Source organism: Amblyomma americanum, chromosome 1 (assembly GCF_052857255.1).
Source record: "Amblyomma americanum isolate KBUSLIRL-KWMA chromosome 1, ASM5285725v1, whole genome shotgun sequence".
Classification (NCBI taxonomy): Eukaryota; Metazoa; Arthropoda; class Arachnida; order Ixodida; family Ixodidae; genus Amblyomma; species Amblyomma americanum.
The window spans coordinates 230,213,645-230,230,062 of record NC_135497.1 but is presented as its reverse complement, the minus strand read 5'-3'; the positions used below and the strand labels follow the sequence as shown (position 1 = coordinate 230,230,062).

Genomic DNA, 16,418 nt, shown 5'->3' with positions numbered 1-16,418 from the left:
TGAAATTGGCAGGGTACTGATCATGCATTTAAAAAATTGAAGCCTTCCATAATTTCTGACACAAATTCCACTCATGCAAGCCTTGAATGACGCTGCTACCCATGGAGGGTGATGGGGTGCAGCTCTTTCCCGCATGTGCTCCTCGGTATCTGCCCTGCCGTCGCTGCCTAGGAAAACAAACTCTCCGCGCAAAGCCAATAGCCATCGGCCAACGGTTCACTGTGCTCGGTTTGTGCAGCCCACAGCTCCTGCCACGAACCAATGAGTCAGTAAGTGCAAGCGCACCGCAGTGCATGCTGCTCAATGACACTCTGTATCCCTTTGGTCCAATGTTTAGCGGTATCCCCAAAGGTGGAGTAGATTTGTAATAAGGGAGTAATTATTCATTGGCATCCACCCAACCAAGCGCAGCCATAATGCTACAGAGAAACGCTACACAGCTTCCACAGAAGTTAAAGAACAATGCGTCCTGGTCCGGGTTCAAATTCAGAACCACTGCCTCACCCGGGGCAGTCGCTCTAACAACTGAACTAACTGGGACGCCTAGCATGTGGTAGGGCAAGAGCGAATTAATCAATAACTTGAACTTGGAACGATTCGTTCTCGCCCTACGATTTGCTAGCCGTCCTGGTTTCTCAGTTGTTAAAATGACTACCCCAGTGAGGCAGCCGTCCCAAGTTTGAGCCCCGTAAAAGGACTAATTTTTTTTAACTATTAAGTTTCTGTGTAAGCTGTATAGCTTTCCTTTGTAGCTTTATGGCTGTGCTTGTGCGGATGTCAATGAGCAATTATTCACTTATTACTGTTTCTCTTCGTACTTTGTGCAAATACAAAGAAATACAGAGCGACGGTGAGGAGCGCATATTGAGGCGCACTAGCACTGACTGACTCAACAGAGACGTTTAGCAAAGCGCGTACCGCTACCGCGTAGCGCATGCCCTCAGTGCATAGGCACAGATCGCCTGTGCATAAATTTCCTACAAGTGCAAGCCATGAGTCATTACAGCAGCTGATTAAGCTTCATCAAAAATTCAGTCGCTCAGAAAGAAAATCTCTTTTCCACCAGACATTAAGAGACTGCACAGTCAATGTGCCTGCTTGCACCATACAGAAAACTGCAACACAATATACAAAACTAGATGAATAGGCTACAGTATACGCAAGAGCTTATGTGTAAAACAATGCAAATAAACAAGTAGCCATGTAATCTACTCACGTCATCTTTATAATTCGCAAAAGTGATATGTTGATTTTCTTGCTGAAAGACCCAGCCAACTTCATCACCCCACTTGGCAGCAGCGGCATCTATATGCTGTCCAAATGTTTCGCCGGAGAGACGCATCTCACTGGGCTCGCATCGGTAGCTGGTGACAAGCTTCTGCGGCTCCACAATCACTACTGGCCGTGGCCTGCAATGACAGAAGCCACAGGTTAAAACAGCAAATGGAAAGAGTGAGGTGCGCAAGAATACAAGCCCTGCAATGGCCAGTATTGCAATACCAAAGGAAAACCCAATTTAGTTACATCCTGAGCAGACAAACACACTCGGCACAACGGAGGCCCTACATGCCTGGTCCAACATTGTGGACTGTAAGTGGCTATGACTACAGCCTGCAGTAAGACACAAACACAAGCCCATACGAGTGGCTAGCATGCCAGAATGCAAGCAGTGAGCCTTGCAATGGGGCTCACGACAGTTTGATCCGAAATGTTTAATAGCACATGCGGGATATCTGAGAGAGAAACTACGCACGCAAAGTTATAGGGCGGGGGTATTCCGATCGACGATTCGGGGCAGATCTCCGAATACGCGAAGGAGCAATATATCCGCTGCGGTCCAATCAGGACTCGGAATCTGAATCCAAATCACCCATTGAAATGCACTCTTCGATTTCGTGGGGCAAGAAACCTTGCTCCGGATTGGCGATTTGAATACACCATTACGATCAGCGCAAAACCTTTGCCAGCTTGGCCACGTAACTGCTTTGCTCTCGTTCCCTTTTGCTTGCACACCATATGTGCATGGCTCTCCCATTAGATGCCAGTGACGCCACTGATCGTAAATATTTTGTCAATTAATTATGGACCTGATAGGGCATAAACTGCACGTTCCACTACCCTCGCCACACTGCAAGCACCTTTTAGTAGAAAGCGCTCCCAAACCGTTTGCTCTACTCCACTGCGAAGAAGTGATAGTGGTGTTTTGAACAGACGCCACCGGTACCCAAGCAAGGCACAGCTTTGCTTGCCCAAGCTGCCCAGGTTGCTTAGCCAAGAAATACAAAAAAAGAAAGTAATCTTATGTGCCAAAACCAACAGTATTAATGTTGCTTCATAGTTTTGCGCTGCTTCAGACACTTCATTTAAGCCTACACGAGAGCATAACGTGTACACTCTCAAGTTGATTTCACCGCCTGTATAGTGTATTAGTTCCGCAGAACTTCCTGAAGCCACGCTTTAGAATGAGGAGACCTTACCAGCTCATATATGCCACTTTAAAGACACATATTAAACTTTTCGCAGGCTGCCTACATTGGAAGAAGTTTGATTCGGCCGCACACTCCGACGTGCAAGGAAAAGCACAGGCAACCGGTTGGCACAAGACTAAGTGTCGCGAACACTGCTATGTGTTATAACACGACATCGATGTGCACTTGCAGTAAGAACATGAATCACGCTTGTTACTTGCTGCAGGCGAACGTAAAAAGGAGAAAGCCTGCGTTCACCGCTCAGTTTTACTTGTGTGTGTTAATATAAGAGCTAGTGGCAGCACATAGAATTGTTGTCAGCATAGCTTAACAGCTGGAATCGATGTAGAGAAGTATGCCACCTTTTGAAGCGGCGTCCAGACTGACGAAGCAGAAAATCCAGACTGAACATACTCTTTACAATCACTTCGTGTGTGGACTTTGGCACTATGATCAGCGACACGGCCTATGCAGCCCTGATTTCCTAACGAGTGTGTGATCACGAAAAGTGACAGGCACCCAACATAATTTTAAGCGGTCTCTCGCTAAATGGTCATTCTCATTTTTCCTAGATTTCGTCTCTTCGTTGCAGGTTCAATTTAGTTTAGTTATTTAAAAACAGTACTGATACCGGTATCTCGAATTTTATTTCACATTCTATTAGCTGAGTAAAGAGGCTAAAATAGTTTTTATTTTTTTTTCTAGAAGTGCACATGTGGCTGGCACGTTAACCCATGCTCAATGACAGAACTTGATTATAAAAGTGCTTTGAGTAACACAGCTTGTAAAAATGCTCTAGGAGAAGGGGAAGCAGGGAGCAGGAAAAGGAGGAAATCGAGGAGGAGTAACATTGTAATAAATAAATTTGATGTTCCTTCAGGCCAGTGCATCATAACGATTACATTTTTCTCTGTGGTGAGTGAATACAACAAAGGGCCCTAAAAAATATACTCGTTAATGTAGGTTGCATATTAGAGCTGCTTTGGAGGCTTTGGTTTCTAACGGAACAGTAAACACATGGTGCTGCGACAGTGCGCAAACAGAACAGTGGCAAAAGCACGTTTGGTTCACAAGCATGCCAACTGACTGTCGCCGGATTAAGCAGTATCAAAAATCCACAGCCCAACACATTCAAGGTGCCAGCATCAAAAGAAAGAGCCTGTACTTGATAGCATAGACATATTACTGAACTGACAAACGCATCTTCCGCATGACAACTTTGTCACTTAATTATGGGGAGCATATACTCCTACAGTTTACTTCAGTAATACATCTGGCAACACACTATACGAGACGCATTTGCCACACGCACATAAAAAGTGCGCTAAAACAACATTCGCAGAATTAACACTTAAGGGGCATACAGCATGTAACACAGCTTCCAACATCACTGCGGAGGATGAGGTGAACTGGCCACTGTCAAGCCATTTCCAGACTTTTGCCAGCATCCCACACAACATCAAATGTACTGTTATCTCTTTTTTGGTGATGAAATAAATAGAACTGAATTCAATTGATTTCGTAGGAAGTGGGGGGGGGGGGGGGGGGGGATATGCTCGAATAATCCAGTTTGACCAAGCATTGACATCTGAGAGATGTCAATGTACGTAGGGATCAATAAAGCCCCGCAGAGGTGTATTGTTTTGTTTTGTTTTAGACACACATATGGTCAAATTACGGAACCCCGAAGTACAAACCGTCTGCTTATACAGTGTTGTGCGTTTTTATCGCTGACACATTCAAAAATTTCCCCGCTTCAACCGCTGGCTCATTTGCGGTGAAACTGCACACAGAGTTGCGTATTATGGTAACTTTTGTATCGTAGGAAGTTTGACAACGGTACTTACTTAGCTGAGCCGTGCATGATGCGAAAACATAATCGTCTACGTAGAGATCGGCAACCAAAATAATAATAATAATAATAATTGGTTTTGGGGGGAAAGGAAATGGCGCAGTATTTGTCTCCCCAGACGACGCTTTTTCGCTGAAGGGCGACAGTGGCGCCATCTGTTTGCGGTAGGGCAGAGCGTCACGACAAGGCCGTCGAGGAGAGCGTTGCAAGGAGAGCGGGCCGTTTGAATATGCCGTTCCTGTCGTTTCGTCTGCTTCTACTGAAGCGCTTACAACATTTTCGACTAATTAAACGGAAAAATATCAGAACAAATGATTTAACGAGGCTTTACCTTTTAAAGAATATTGTTTGCAATGCTCGCCTCGGCGGCCTTGTTGTGACGGTTTCCACTGCCCAAAACAGATGGCGCCACTGCCGGTTCTCAGCGAAAAAGCGTCGTCTGCGGGTTTTGGCTCGCCGATCTCTCGTAGACGCTTACGTTTTCGCATCATGTGCGCCTGAACTAAGTAAGTACCGTTGTCAAACTTGCTACGATACAAAAGTTACCACAATACGCAAGCTCTGTGTGCAGTTTCACCGCAAATGAGCCAGCGGTTGAGGCGGGGAAATTTTTGAAAGTGTCAGCAATAAAAACGCACAATACTGTATAATACAATAATACAAAATAGTCTCAGCCAGCCCTTCCTGAAGAATGTGCAACGCAACAAGTGGAAATGTTTCCTCTGCCGCTGCTGCCAAACGAGCTGCCCGAGCAGGGGCTCAGCGCCGCCGCCGAGAGGACCCAGGAGCAGTGTTGCTGCATTGGCCAGTCGGTTTTTCCCGGTTGTCGGCTAAAAATTTCCCATTTTTTTCCCACAAACATTTTTTGTTTCAAAATATAGTGATTTTAGACAGAATACAGCCAAGACAATAAATATAGGAATGAGTGAAATAAAATAAATATGAAGCCCATTAATAATGAACATCAGGGCTGGATCGTTCTTGATCACATCATCGTCAATCACCACTTCGTTTTTACTGTTTTATGCGTTGGGACGTGGACCAGCACGGCTACTTCCATTTCTTACTAGCCTCTCATGTATAGACCCTAGAAATTTTAGGGAATTCCTTTACAACAACATGCATACATAAGGGATTGTGTGATAAAAGAGCTGGGAGTGGTTGGAAGCAATTAATGGAAGGGTGAATACCACTACAGCTGGAACAAATCCAAGGACGCCGCACTCGAAGCCTGAATGAACCTTAATGGGCCAGGGCTCTGTATCCAAGGCTAGGCAGCAAATTAAATGGGAACATCAAGCCTAATTTCTTCTCGCGACAGTAGTCAGGCCGCCATCATAACAGCATTTTCCCTTCATCTCTGCACATTTTCCCGAGAAAGCAAATTTAGAACACTGGTCTTTAGCGAGACCAAAATTTCCCACGTTTTCAATGGGTTAGTAAACAAAATTCCCTTTTTCCCTCAGTGACTTGATTTTCCCACGATATGGGAAATTTCCCACGATTCGGCAACACTGCCCAGGAGTTCGCAGAGCCGAAGTAGAAGCTAGGCGGCACCTTCGAGAGGTCTCTGCTAGACTCTGCCGTTCGCTCCACCGAAGCACAAGTTCGTCACCGCCACCGAAAGGACACTGCCGTTCGCGCCGCCGAAGCAGATGACTTGAAGAACGAGTGTGAGTGGAAAATAGTGTTTTGTAACTGTACGTACTACATACACGTACCCCTCAAATTCTTCACCTCAATATATCGCAAAAGCAAAACACCTACACAGCTGCGCTCAAATGACGCATTAGGGAGTATCGTAATCGTCGTTGGATCTTTTTAGCACGTACGTCTCACGCAATGCAGCATCCTCACAACGTTTCGTGCGAAAATGCGAGAGAGATAACAATAGGAATATATAAACCAAGGCTCCAAATATCTGCAGGCAGAAAACAATCCCAGGTGTCGGCGCAATGCATAAGAAAATCATGTTTTCAATCTGCTGAAAATCCACGTTAGCGCCCCTATCTGAGCACCTAGAGCAACCCTGTCGAGCACTGCTGCTTCACGATATACTTTATAAGGCAGTGAATATATGAATGAAATTATGATCAGATGTCGCTTTGAGACGTCTGTTTTTCTAGTGGATAAACTGGAGATAAACGGTGATCACTCGCGCATAGCTCTTGGAGCAGAGAATTAAGGAGCGCCCGTCACTCATAGACACTACAATGCTTTGATAGAGCACCGTACACGAAATTCGGAGGCCGTGGGTTCAGATCCCACCGGCAGCACGCGGTTGTCGATACAATAAATGCTGCGCACAATAGGCAGCCTACTTGGGACACACTTCCGCACGCTTGCATCTTGGCGTGACGCGAGTGCACGTGCACCGCCCGACGTTAATCTTAGCACGCGGACAGCCACTTGAAAAGATAAGTCGGGGACGAGGTCTCGCTGCCCTGAGCGGACGCGGTCCGAAGAGGAAGGGTGCAGCCAAATAACCGCTGTTTTTCTTTCGAGCAGCTGACGCAGCCGGATAAAAGTACGACCAAGAGGCTCGGATTACGCAACGAATCGAAACTCAACATTTTGGCAAAGACGCGCAACACGCTGAAGCAAAACTTACTACAGTATATACCTTAACTCAGTGCCCGCACGAACTGTAGACGAATGTGTTTAGATAAAAAAGTTCAGCCGAAAACAGGAAAATTGCAAGCCTTTCACGCACCCCAGTGGCGAAGGAATGATAGCAATGACACGACATACCAAGCCCGAGAACGAATTCAGCCGAAGAGAACGGCGTCACTCTCAATCAGAAAACGTCAGGACCCACAAGGACCATCCACAACCACCAAGAGATTGATCCAGCGATAGTCCACCTCGGAAGTTCCTATGCAGCGCTGACATGAGCGTGCAGAGACTGGCACTGCGGAATACAGTACAAGTATAATGGTATCCTTGACTGCAAAATCATATGTACAGTACGTGTCATACTTAGAGGGAACACGGCTTCGCGAAGCGCTGCTGCCGCCGACAGCCGGCGAGATGGCGGCAAAGACACATGCGCAGTAAGCACGGCCGACTGGCCTTTCCGCGCATGCCCCTGGCGCCGCCCATGCTCATCGGCTATCGAAGGCAGCGCTTCGCGAAGCCATGTTCCCCCTAAGTATGACACACACCGTACAAGTGGCGTTTATATATAGTATAGACTTGTATGAGCGTAAAAGAAACGCAGCTTTACGCGATTTAACTATAATTATTCGAATATTTTTGGTTCAAGAGCAGCAACATTTAAAAATAGTTATCTGCTCTCTTCCTTATTTCCCAGTAAACAACGTCATAGAAATACAACGTTTACGATATATATATAACCATTAAATATCCCGAACGCAGCGGAGGGCTGCGGGCGGGTATGTGCTCCGATTTTCGCAAAAATGGCATACACTTGGTTTCCTCGCTTTCACGCACATTAGAGAGTCTTAATGCAAGTCTCCCGTTTACTGTGCATTCGGTGTCAGTGCAGACTAATGAACCCCAGGCGATCGAAATTTCTCCCGAGCCCTCCACTACGTTGACTCTTTCTGTTCTTCTTTCTTACAGTTCCTCCTTTATTCGTACACTTTCTAGGCGCGGCTGAAGTGTCCACCGACAAGTGATACAGTTACTGCGCCATCCTTTTCCCGTTTTCAAACCAATTTTCATTTTCAGTTGTTTTCGTCGCATGCTTTAAATGTCGGTGCTCGTGCGAGCGCTAGCGTTCGTTATATTTTCCTGACCGGCCTCCCCTGGACGCGTGACAGCCCCCGGAAAAGAGACAATTAAAAACATAGCACAACACGCATGCATTCCTTCAGTGGTGTAATCCAGGCGTAGCACGAATTAGACCACCAATTTTTACACAAAAAGTGAGTCAACAAACCGACTAAGAGCTGCCGAACCGTGAAACGAAATTTAAAAAAAAGTACGGCAAATTTACCGCCTATAAATTTTGTTATAGGCAATATAAGACGATCGAAGCGATATGCAGTGGACGTATACTGAAAAGCGCTGCGTCGCCACGTTGGCACGGGTTTCTGCCCGTCTGTCCCAGCTGCTAATCTGCGCTGCCACGGCCGCTCGATCTCCGCGGCGCTGCGTAGTTGCTCAGTGCTCTTGATATAAAACTACCATCTGTTGCGCTAATGTTGATTCGTTGTTTCCCTATAGTTTGTAGAAACGTTTTTTAGAGTGGAAGTTCTACTCCTCCCATGCAAAACCTCAAGGTCATTTCGCTCCGAAGAATGACCTTCAAGCGGCGGAGTGATGGGGGGGGGGCTGTGACGTCATACAATGTGAATCTCGCCTCGGCGCACAGAGCCGGCGGCATTCGCTCGCCTTCGAAACGGCATTGAACAACGTGATTAAACGCTCACTTCGCAGTTGCGCTAAACCACGTGACTCGTCCTTCATCTGCTGATAGAAAGCGCGAAGCGTTGCTTGACGTTCGCAGATAGCCACGGAGGAGTGGCGCCCTGGAACCAGCGCTTCGGCTGTGTACTGTATAGACGGCAGATTGAATCTGATGATTCTTATGATCAAGAAAGTCGACAGGGCGCGTTGGCGAAGCATAGAGCGAGGAAACGTGCTAAGATTGAAGCAGAAACCGAAGAAGGACGAGAGGCTCGTCCAGAGAAGCAATGTTAAGCCACAGCAAACCGCTTCTGACCATGCTTAATCTAGCTTCCGCTCTGTAAACTAGGTTCGGCCGGATTGAACCCCAATTTTCTCCCTCTTTCCATTCGCCGCGTCGCAGATTTTGTAGGGACGCGTCTGCTCGCGGGACGAGGCGCGCAGGAACACATTTAAGAACTGTGCGCTCTCCTTATTGGTTGATGCCTGTTGCTTTGCATAGTGCTGCAAGTTAGTGTTGAGGTGGAGACGGATCCGGGGGAGGAGGAGGAATAAGGTCCGTCATATGTTTGCTCATACCACTCTTACCAGCTATTGGGGACATCACTGGACAACGTAGTTCGAGAAACGGGACGGAACACGGGTTCTTCTCGCCTCTTCCTCCGCGTCCTTCACTCAGCGCGTCTTTTTTTCCTCCGCGTCTCGCCTTCTTTCAGAGCTGCGTCGTCCAGTTACGCCACGTTAAAATGCCGCATATTTCGGCTCAATTCCCTCGGCTGATCAGAACTCGCTTTTATGAGGGCCCTCCTTGCAGAACACAGCGATTTCTTTTTTTTATTCCTATTCCACAAACGAACCTAGCACAAACGCCAAGAAGAAGAAGACCGTGCGAAGAAGACCTTGGCTTGCAAACTACGTGAGAAACTACCAACTGGTGGGACGCTGGGAAACATTGTTGAGAGGACCCGAGTTAACTGTGCAGGGCGAGAGGCACACGGCCTCATCGTGGGACTTTACTTTCGTACGGCGAAACTCAGGCCAGAGGACTATCAGCGCTACGCCTAATCGCAAAAGTAAACTCGCAAAAGTGAAAGCGCGTTCCGAATCGGGAAGTGCGACTAGGCTCTATGACCAGCTGAAATTGACAGTGGAACGCTGCTACAGGAGAAGTAAATGAGCGATTAACTTAAAATACGCAACTCATTTCGTAATTCGTTTATACTAACCGCAGAAATCACTGCAGTAACGGCGAGATTCCATCGACTTTGCGAGTCACTCGCCGCACACGTTGTTTTTTTTTTTTCTGCAACACAACATCCACGATTTATTCCATGGAGGAAAAAGTCGGCACATTACTACATCACTGACCACGGAGAGTCAAAAAATGCCCCCAACCTTCAGTCCCCACCCCCCACCCCCCGCGCCTTCCCTTTCTCCTTCCTCTGAGATCAATGAAGACTCCACTTTCCGGAGGAGGAATAACCCCCTCCGAGGTCGTCGTCTTGCCGGGAGGTCCGGCGCGTCCGGAGCCGACTTGTCGCAAGGTAAAGGGGCAATGCCCGGTGCGGCCACCGCCTCCCGTTTCAACAATCACCTCTGTGAAACATTTCGCTGTTTTTAATTGCAGGCGTAGCATTGCATGTGAGACAGACACCGTCGGTTTTGAGATGCATAAATTACTCGGCCTTCTTGGCACACTTAAATAGATTATATATGATTAGATAAGCTGCAATCAACTCCATCCGCGTTTCAAAAACGCGTCGCGATAAACAAACACACTGCACATGACTGCAGCTTGCAGCCCATTTTATCTCTCTGACCTTTGGCTCGAGTGCGAAGGGAAGCTAGGATCTAAGTTGTTCCAGCGACGGCACTGGTTTCAGCTACAATACCAATCACACATTAACAACACCGCACGTTTGCCGCCACAAGAGAAAAAAAAAAGGAAATGATAAAATACAGGAAAGCGGACGTCATCCATCAAAATTATTGGGGACAAACACTTACGACTAGGAACTGTACCGACTCACGATAAGAAGAGCACTTATCGCCCTCGCGCGTCCGAAATGTGCGAAGCAAAATCATGCTGTACGTAGGTCGCTAGAGTCAGTCGGTATCAGTTACATGAATGACCGAGAGCGTCGAACAGCTGCAGGGAATCTATATATGGCCGTCAATGTCAGCGCACGTTAAAGAACCCCAGGTGCTCGAAATTTATCCAGAGCCCACCACCATAGCCTCTCTTTCTCTCTCTTTCCTTCTTGCACTCCCTCCTTCATGTCTTCTTTCACTGCGCGGTTTGAGCATCCACCGAGAAGTGAGACAGGCCACATTCAAGCCTGGACTCCATGTGCGCGAAAACTAAGGCGAACGCGAAGGCGAAGGCGGCAAGCGACGAGCGACGCCGTCGCGCGAAGCAAAATGCATGTGTCGCTTGCCGTGTCGCTCGGATCTGCACCCACAGAAAATTTCGCTCGTCGCCCGGAATCAGAGCCCCATAGAGCCGTTTCCGGTTTGTCACGGGTACTACATCTCACGAAACCAGCGCGTCGTCTTGGTCATCGCCACCGTCGAGAAAATATTTGGTTTTGTAGCTGAGAGGCAGACCCGCATGATTTAAATAGTTAAAACAATCTACTTGTTGGTTGCGGAGGGCTAACAGCATTTGGAGCGGGCTACGCGAGCGGGCGTACTGCATCCCTGGGAGAGATGCGTGTCGAGCCTCGGGTACCGGCGCTCGATCCACCGTGCCGCTGCGCTCCAACTCTACATACATACGTGCAGAAACACTCGCGGCGCGCATTCTCACTGGTATATTATAGTTTTCTCACAGTCAAATTGGGGTGACAGTTTATGGGAGTGTTTTTACTAAGCCGGAGTGCACAGGCACACCTCCGCCGTGAATCCGTGATGTGACTTCGTCTCCGCAAGCACGCCGTGTGTTATCTCCACTGCCGCTACACCGCTGCCGTAGAGGAAATATTCCTTTGGCCCTGACTCACAAAATTTTGAGAGAGAGAACAGGTTACGGGCGTGTTTCTAAGCTTGAGTGCGCAAAGCACGGAGTCCGCTGCGCACGTCGCGGGTTCGCGTCGCCTGCCGCCTTCGCTTGCATGGAGGTTGCCCACAGGCGACGGAGCGAACGCCAGCCGTCGCCGCCGCCGTCGCGTTGGCGTGAGTTTTCGCGTACATGGAGTCCAGGTGTCACACCTGCGAGTCGTAGACATCGCGCGACAGATTTTGGTCGATTAGTTACGGTTCCGGAGCGCTGGGAAAGCCGGGGGGGGGGGGGGGGGTGCGCAAAGGAGCGGTCAAAACCAGTCGCGTGACGTCCGCAACTCGCATGTGACTTTTTCCGTACTACGTCAGAGATTTAGCATAGCGTGATACGATACCGCGAACCGATTCCTCGAGGCTATAGCTGCGCACGCGCAGATGACCCCAAGGAGCGCACACCTGCCACTGCGCAGGCCCAGCTGACTTCCCGCTGAAGAAGATCACGGTAGCGGACAGCGCCATGCTAAATCTCTCTAACTGATAACATAGAGATTCAGCATAGCGGAGACGTGGGACCTCTGCGCGTGTGCAGCCGACGTACGTCTCCGCTGCGCTAAAACTGTCTAATGAGTTCGCATCGATTTTGGCTGGGGGTATCTACTCAAACCACAGCGGCCGCCATTCTGTCGTTCGTGGAGCAAGTCCAAAGGCAGCGAGGCATGTTTAATCGGCCTATCGCCACCTGCACCACAGAAGCTGCGCGCTACACGCCAAAATGGCACCCCTCACGTCACCCGAATACATAGACTTTTAACAACTAATGTGCACCTGGAACATTTAACTGATTAATTAGAATTTTGTACAACATATAGAAATATAAAATCACTAATAAACGAAAAGTAATGGAATGCATTAAGGGGACAGATATGTCCACGATTTCTATCGTACAATGACGAGAACAGAAGTAGCTCATGAGGGAAGTCATTTTACTCGACTCGGTTAATGCTTTATTGAATATGCATTTAAAAGCCGCGGAAAGGTTGCCAGAGCGTAGAACGAGGAAATGGCATGCCCGCGTATTTTTACCAACGTCCAGCTGCTAAAAAAGTGAGACGTGCCACGGAAGCGTTAATTTTCATTTTGTGTAAACACAAGAAAAATTTAATGAACGCGTATTATTCGTTATTTGCCTGCACATTACTGCGGACATGAGGTCCAAGCACGGGTGGGAACGGGGAATCGTACAACATAGGAGCCCGTACAGTCAGTTGAACATCTTAAACTTAACACTGGACATGATTCGAGGTGAAGTAATGAATCGCATCCCACAGCTTTACAAATGGTCAGCGAGCATACTCTTGCGAAATACTGCACTGAAATTGGAAACATTGTGTAAAAAAAATTAAAATTCGAGTCGCAGAAAGTCATATTGTAAATAGTGCGCAAAGTAAAATTAATGTTACGGTAATGTTACGTAATTGTGTAAACTGGGTTGTGAGCTTCGCAGTATTCTTTTCTTTTTCTTTTTTCGTAAATACATGACATGTGCAGCCGCTAAGCACCGTAAGGGTGCGTTCACACTTGTCCAAAAATCCGAAACGGATTCGTTCGCCGGCAAAACTAGGAACTGTTCTCATCTGTTGACGCCCGGGCGAGGCGGAACCGCCGCGCCGCTGCTGTTTCTCGCTTTTCCACACACTTCCCGGCCACCACGTCACCGCTCGCGGCGTACATAGATATGGTTAGAAAAGAGCATAAATCGATGCTGTCTGTGTGCCATAACCGTATGCACGCTTGCGTACGTAAACGCAAGCACATTCCCATTTTTAGTTCAGCCTATGCAAACAGACTCGCAACGAAACGCCCAGCCTAGTGGCGCCATCTGCTTGTCAGGACGGGAACTAGTACTGTCAACAAAACCGGCGCTCCTAAAAAAATTAAGTATGCACCAACTAGCCCAAAAAGAGGTGTTAAAGCGCTTGTGTCTCGTCTGTTCTGTCTTTGTGGTTGCATGTTTTTGCGCTAGGTTTTCTCTAAATCGTAGGCCTAGTAGCGGCAGAATCGTGACTCAAAATAAAAAAAATAAAGCAAATTTATCACTTCTACTTTTGCTTATAGGTGAGGTGAGACGAAGCGATGTACCGATGTCCGATTTATGACCAGTGAACGCTCTGAACAAGGCCGCAACAACGGCGAATTCATTCTGAGGCGAGGGGTCCTGCGTCGAAGGGCACCGCCATGTTTTTCGCCGCGGCGGCGAACGCGAAAAATTTGGGTCCAGCCCGATCGCCCTCGCCGCGCCGCTTTCTGCCTAGCTCGGCGTCAAAAGCGGCCGAATCCGCTTCGCTCGCCGGATTTTTGGACAAGTGTGAAAGGGCCCTAAGATCCGGCACTGTAGTCCCTCCCGCCCTTTATTTAAAGGATGTTTGAACGGCGCGGCTCCCTACGCGAAGGCGGTAAAAAGTACGTTTGCACCAGTTGCTTATCTACTTGCGCTGCCGAAGGCGTGTCGTTTTGCGGCATGAGGAAAGTACACAACTTCCGGTCCTCCAACTTCCGGTAGCCCGCGCGAAAAGCGACACTGTCCAACATAATGCCGTATAAAGCCACAACACAACTGACCATGCTAAATAAGTGGCGATGGCTTGAATTAAGCATACACAGCAGCTGAGGGGACCTAACAAGCAAGCATACGCGTCCACACTCAAAGGAACATACGATATGTGCACATCCGCAAAATACGGGCACATTCTCCAAGTGTATATACCACACACATCCGAGCTACAGGTTAGAGCCAATGGCGCACAGCCGTTCAGCAACGATATTTTCCTTTTGTAATAAACACGCGACCGCTTAAACGGCAAGTACAATGTATCAAGCTGAGAACAGCTCTAGAGACGAAGGTCATGTTGGTTCCCACCATATTACATGTACGCAGTATCAAGACCTCTTGAAAACTCCTGAAGGCTCTTTCGCACTCTAACAGTGCTAGGGAATGATATCAGCAAAGTGCACCTACACGGAAAAGACACGAGTGTTCTTTATCATCTAAACACAGCCGACGTTGAAACTAAGTCAGCGTTATCGGTGTTCCGGTACTCAAGCCATTTTAAGGTGCAAAGCGGTTTACACAGCGTGCGCGCAAGTGCCGATACCGTCGTACAAGTGCACTTCCCAATCTCTGTTTGACAAATCGTGAAGGGAGTTATAAGTCCGCAGCGTGATCCGCAGCATCCGGTGAGCAAGCAGTGAGCAAGGACATCAACAGCCCCCGATGGGACTCGATTCTTTTAATATATGTTCCTACAAACTTGCACACTGGAGAGCACAGGTGTGCTAAGTAAAAACCCAGATGGCTAAGGCCATAAAAACAGGGCAGGATGCGTCCATCAATCTACACACTCGGCGTTCTCTCCGAGCAAAAAATTCGTCCCGCTCACGGTATGCAAGCAAATTACGAAATGAAAGGGGTTGGTACACTGCCGGAGATACGTGGCGATAACCTTAAGGGGCATGCAATTTCAAGCAGGCCATCTGAAGGCATTCATACTCTTCGCACCACTACTACATCCTGACCACATCAAAGGGTCGGTGCCGACAATTTCTCTACCCATCCACAGGACAGGGAAAGTCACACACGGCAGCAACGAGATGGCGATGTTTCGAGAGTGGTGCCCAAGCGGGGATGACCGCAAGAACTGTGAATTAATTCGTACAGATCCCATTACAAGGGGGCCGGTCAGTGAACTCGCCACAGACAGCCTGACCTTGCGCACGGGAGCCAGCAGCTTGAGCTGCTCCAACGTTACTGAAATTATAGCCTCAGCCCGTTCCCTCGCGCAGCTTATTCATATTCCACCACTACGCCGCAGTCTCGTGCAGTCAACTACGCCTGTTCTCATCATACAGACATAGCTTCAGGTAAGTGCATAATGCGCGGATACAGATCACATATTGTGCACCACGCTTCTGCTGCGCAACGATTCTTTCCACTGAATGTAAGCAAAAAGCACATCGAGCACGGTGCATTGGCTTGCCTGTTTTCGCAGGCGAGTAGGAAAACGACGCGGTGCCGGTGAGGGCGACCGATATGCTGTCTTCCTCCTCTAGCAGGCCTGTGGAGCGCACGAGCTGGAGCATGCTACGCTGGATTGGAAACCGCCTAGAGAGGGCCCTTTCACCTCATTCTACGAGGTATGATCGTGCGCACGCACCCGTTAGCTAGATACGGGTCTCTGGGAACAGTAATGCATGTGTCCTATCGAATCATTCAATAAAAACAGCAACAACAAAAAAACTGCACACTATTGGCGATGTTTATTTAGGGCTTTTACACCTGAAACGCAAATATGCTGAATGAATATTGTACCCAAGCAGCGTCCGAAATCAGAATATAAACACACCCGACCTAAGGAGACCTAACCCAACGTGCCCCTCTAGTCACGGTTCGCAAGATGAATTCCTTCCCTTGTCTTCATCTACAATACCGTCTGCAGCTCTCATGGCGCTCCTTATACACCCATTTCGATGCGGCACAATCTAATTCTCCATACTGCTGTAAACGAACTGAAGAGAGGTGAGTAGAGAAAGGCGGTATAGAGTTTTGAATACGGAAATCGGCAACGATCCGTTTGTTAGCATACCGTTTTTTTGGCCATTTAAGTAGTAGCGCATGCATTAGCGAACGTAAGAATAAAGTAGCAGAAGTACCATCCCCACGGAAAAGC

At 48.1% G+C, this 16,418-nt stretch overlaps 1 protein-coding gene across 1 annotated transcript in view; it reads right to left on the bottom strand.

The window, feature by feature from the left end:
* The window catches only part of LOC144114759 (medium-chain acyl-CoA ligase ACSF2, mitochondrial-like), a 102,137-nt gene that overhangs the window by 36,838 nt on the left and 48,881 nt on the right, over positions 1 to 16,418 (bottom strand). Inside the window, exon 2 of the mRNA XM_077648708.1 lies at positions 1,217 to 1,409. Coding sequence (XP_077504834.1) covers positions 1,217 to 1,342 — 126 coding nt within the window. The 5' untranslated portion in view covers positions 1,343 to 1,409. The remainder of the gene's footprint in view (positions 1 to 1,216; positions 1,410 to 16,418) is intronic.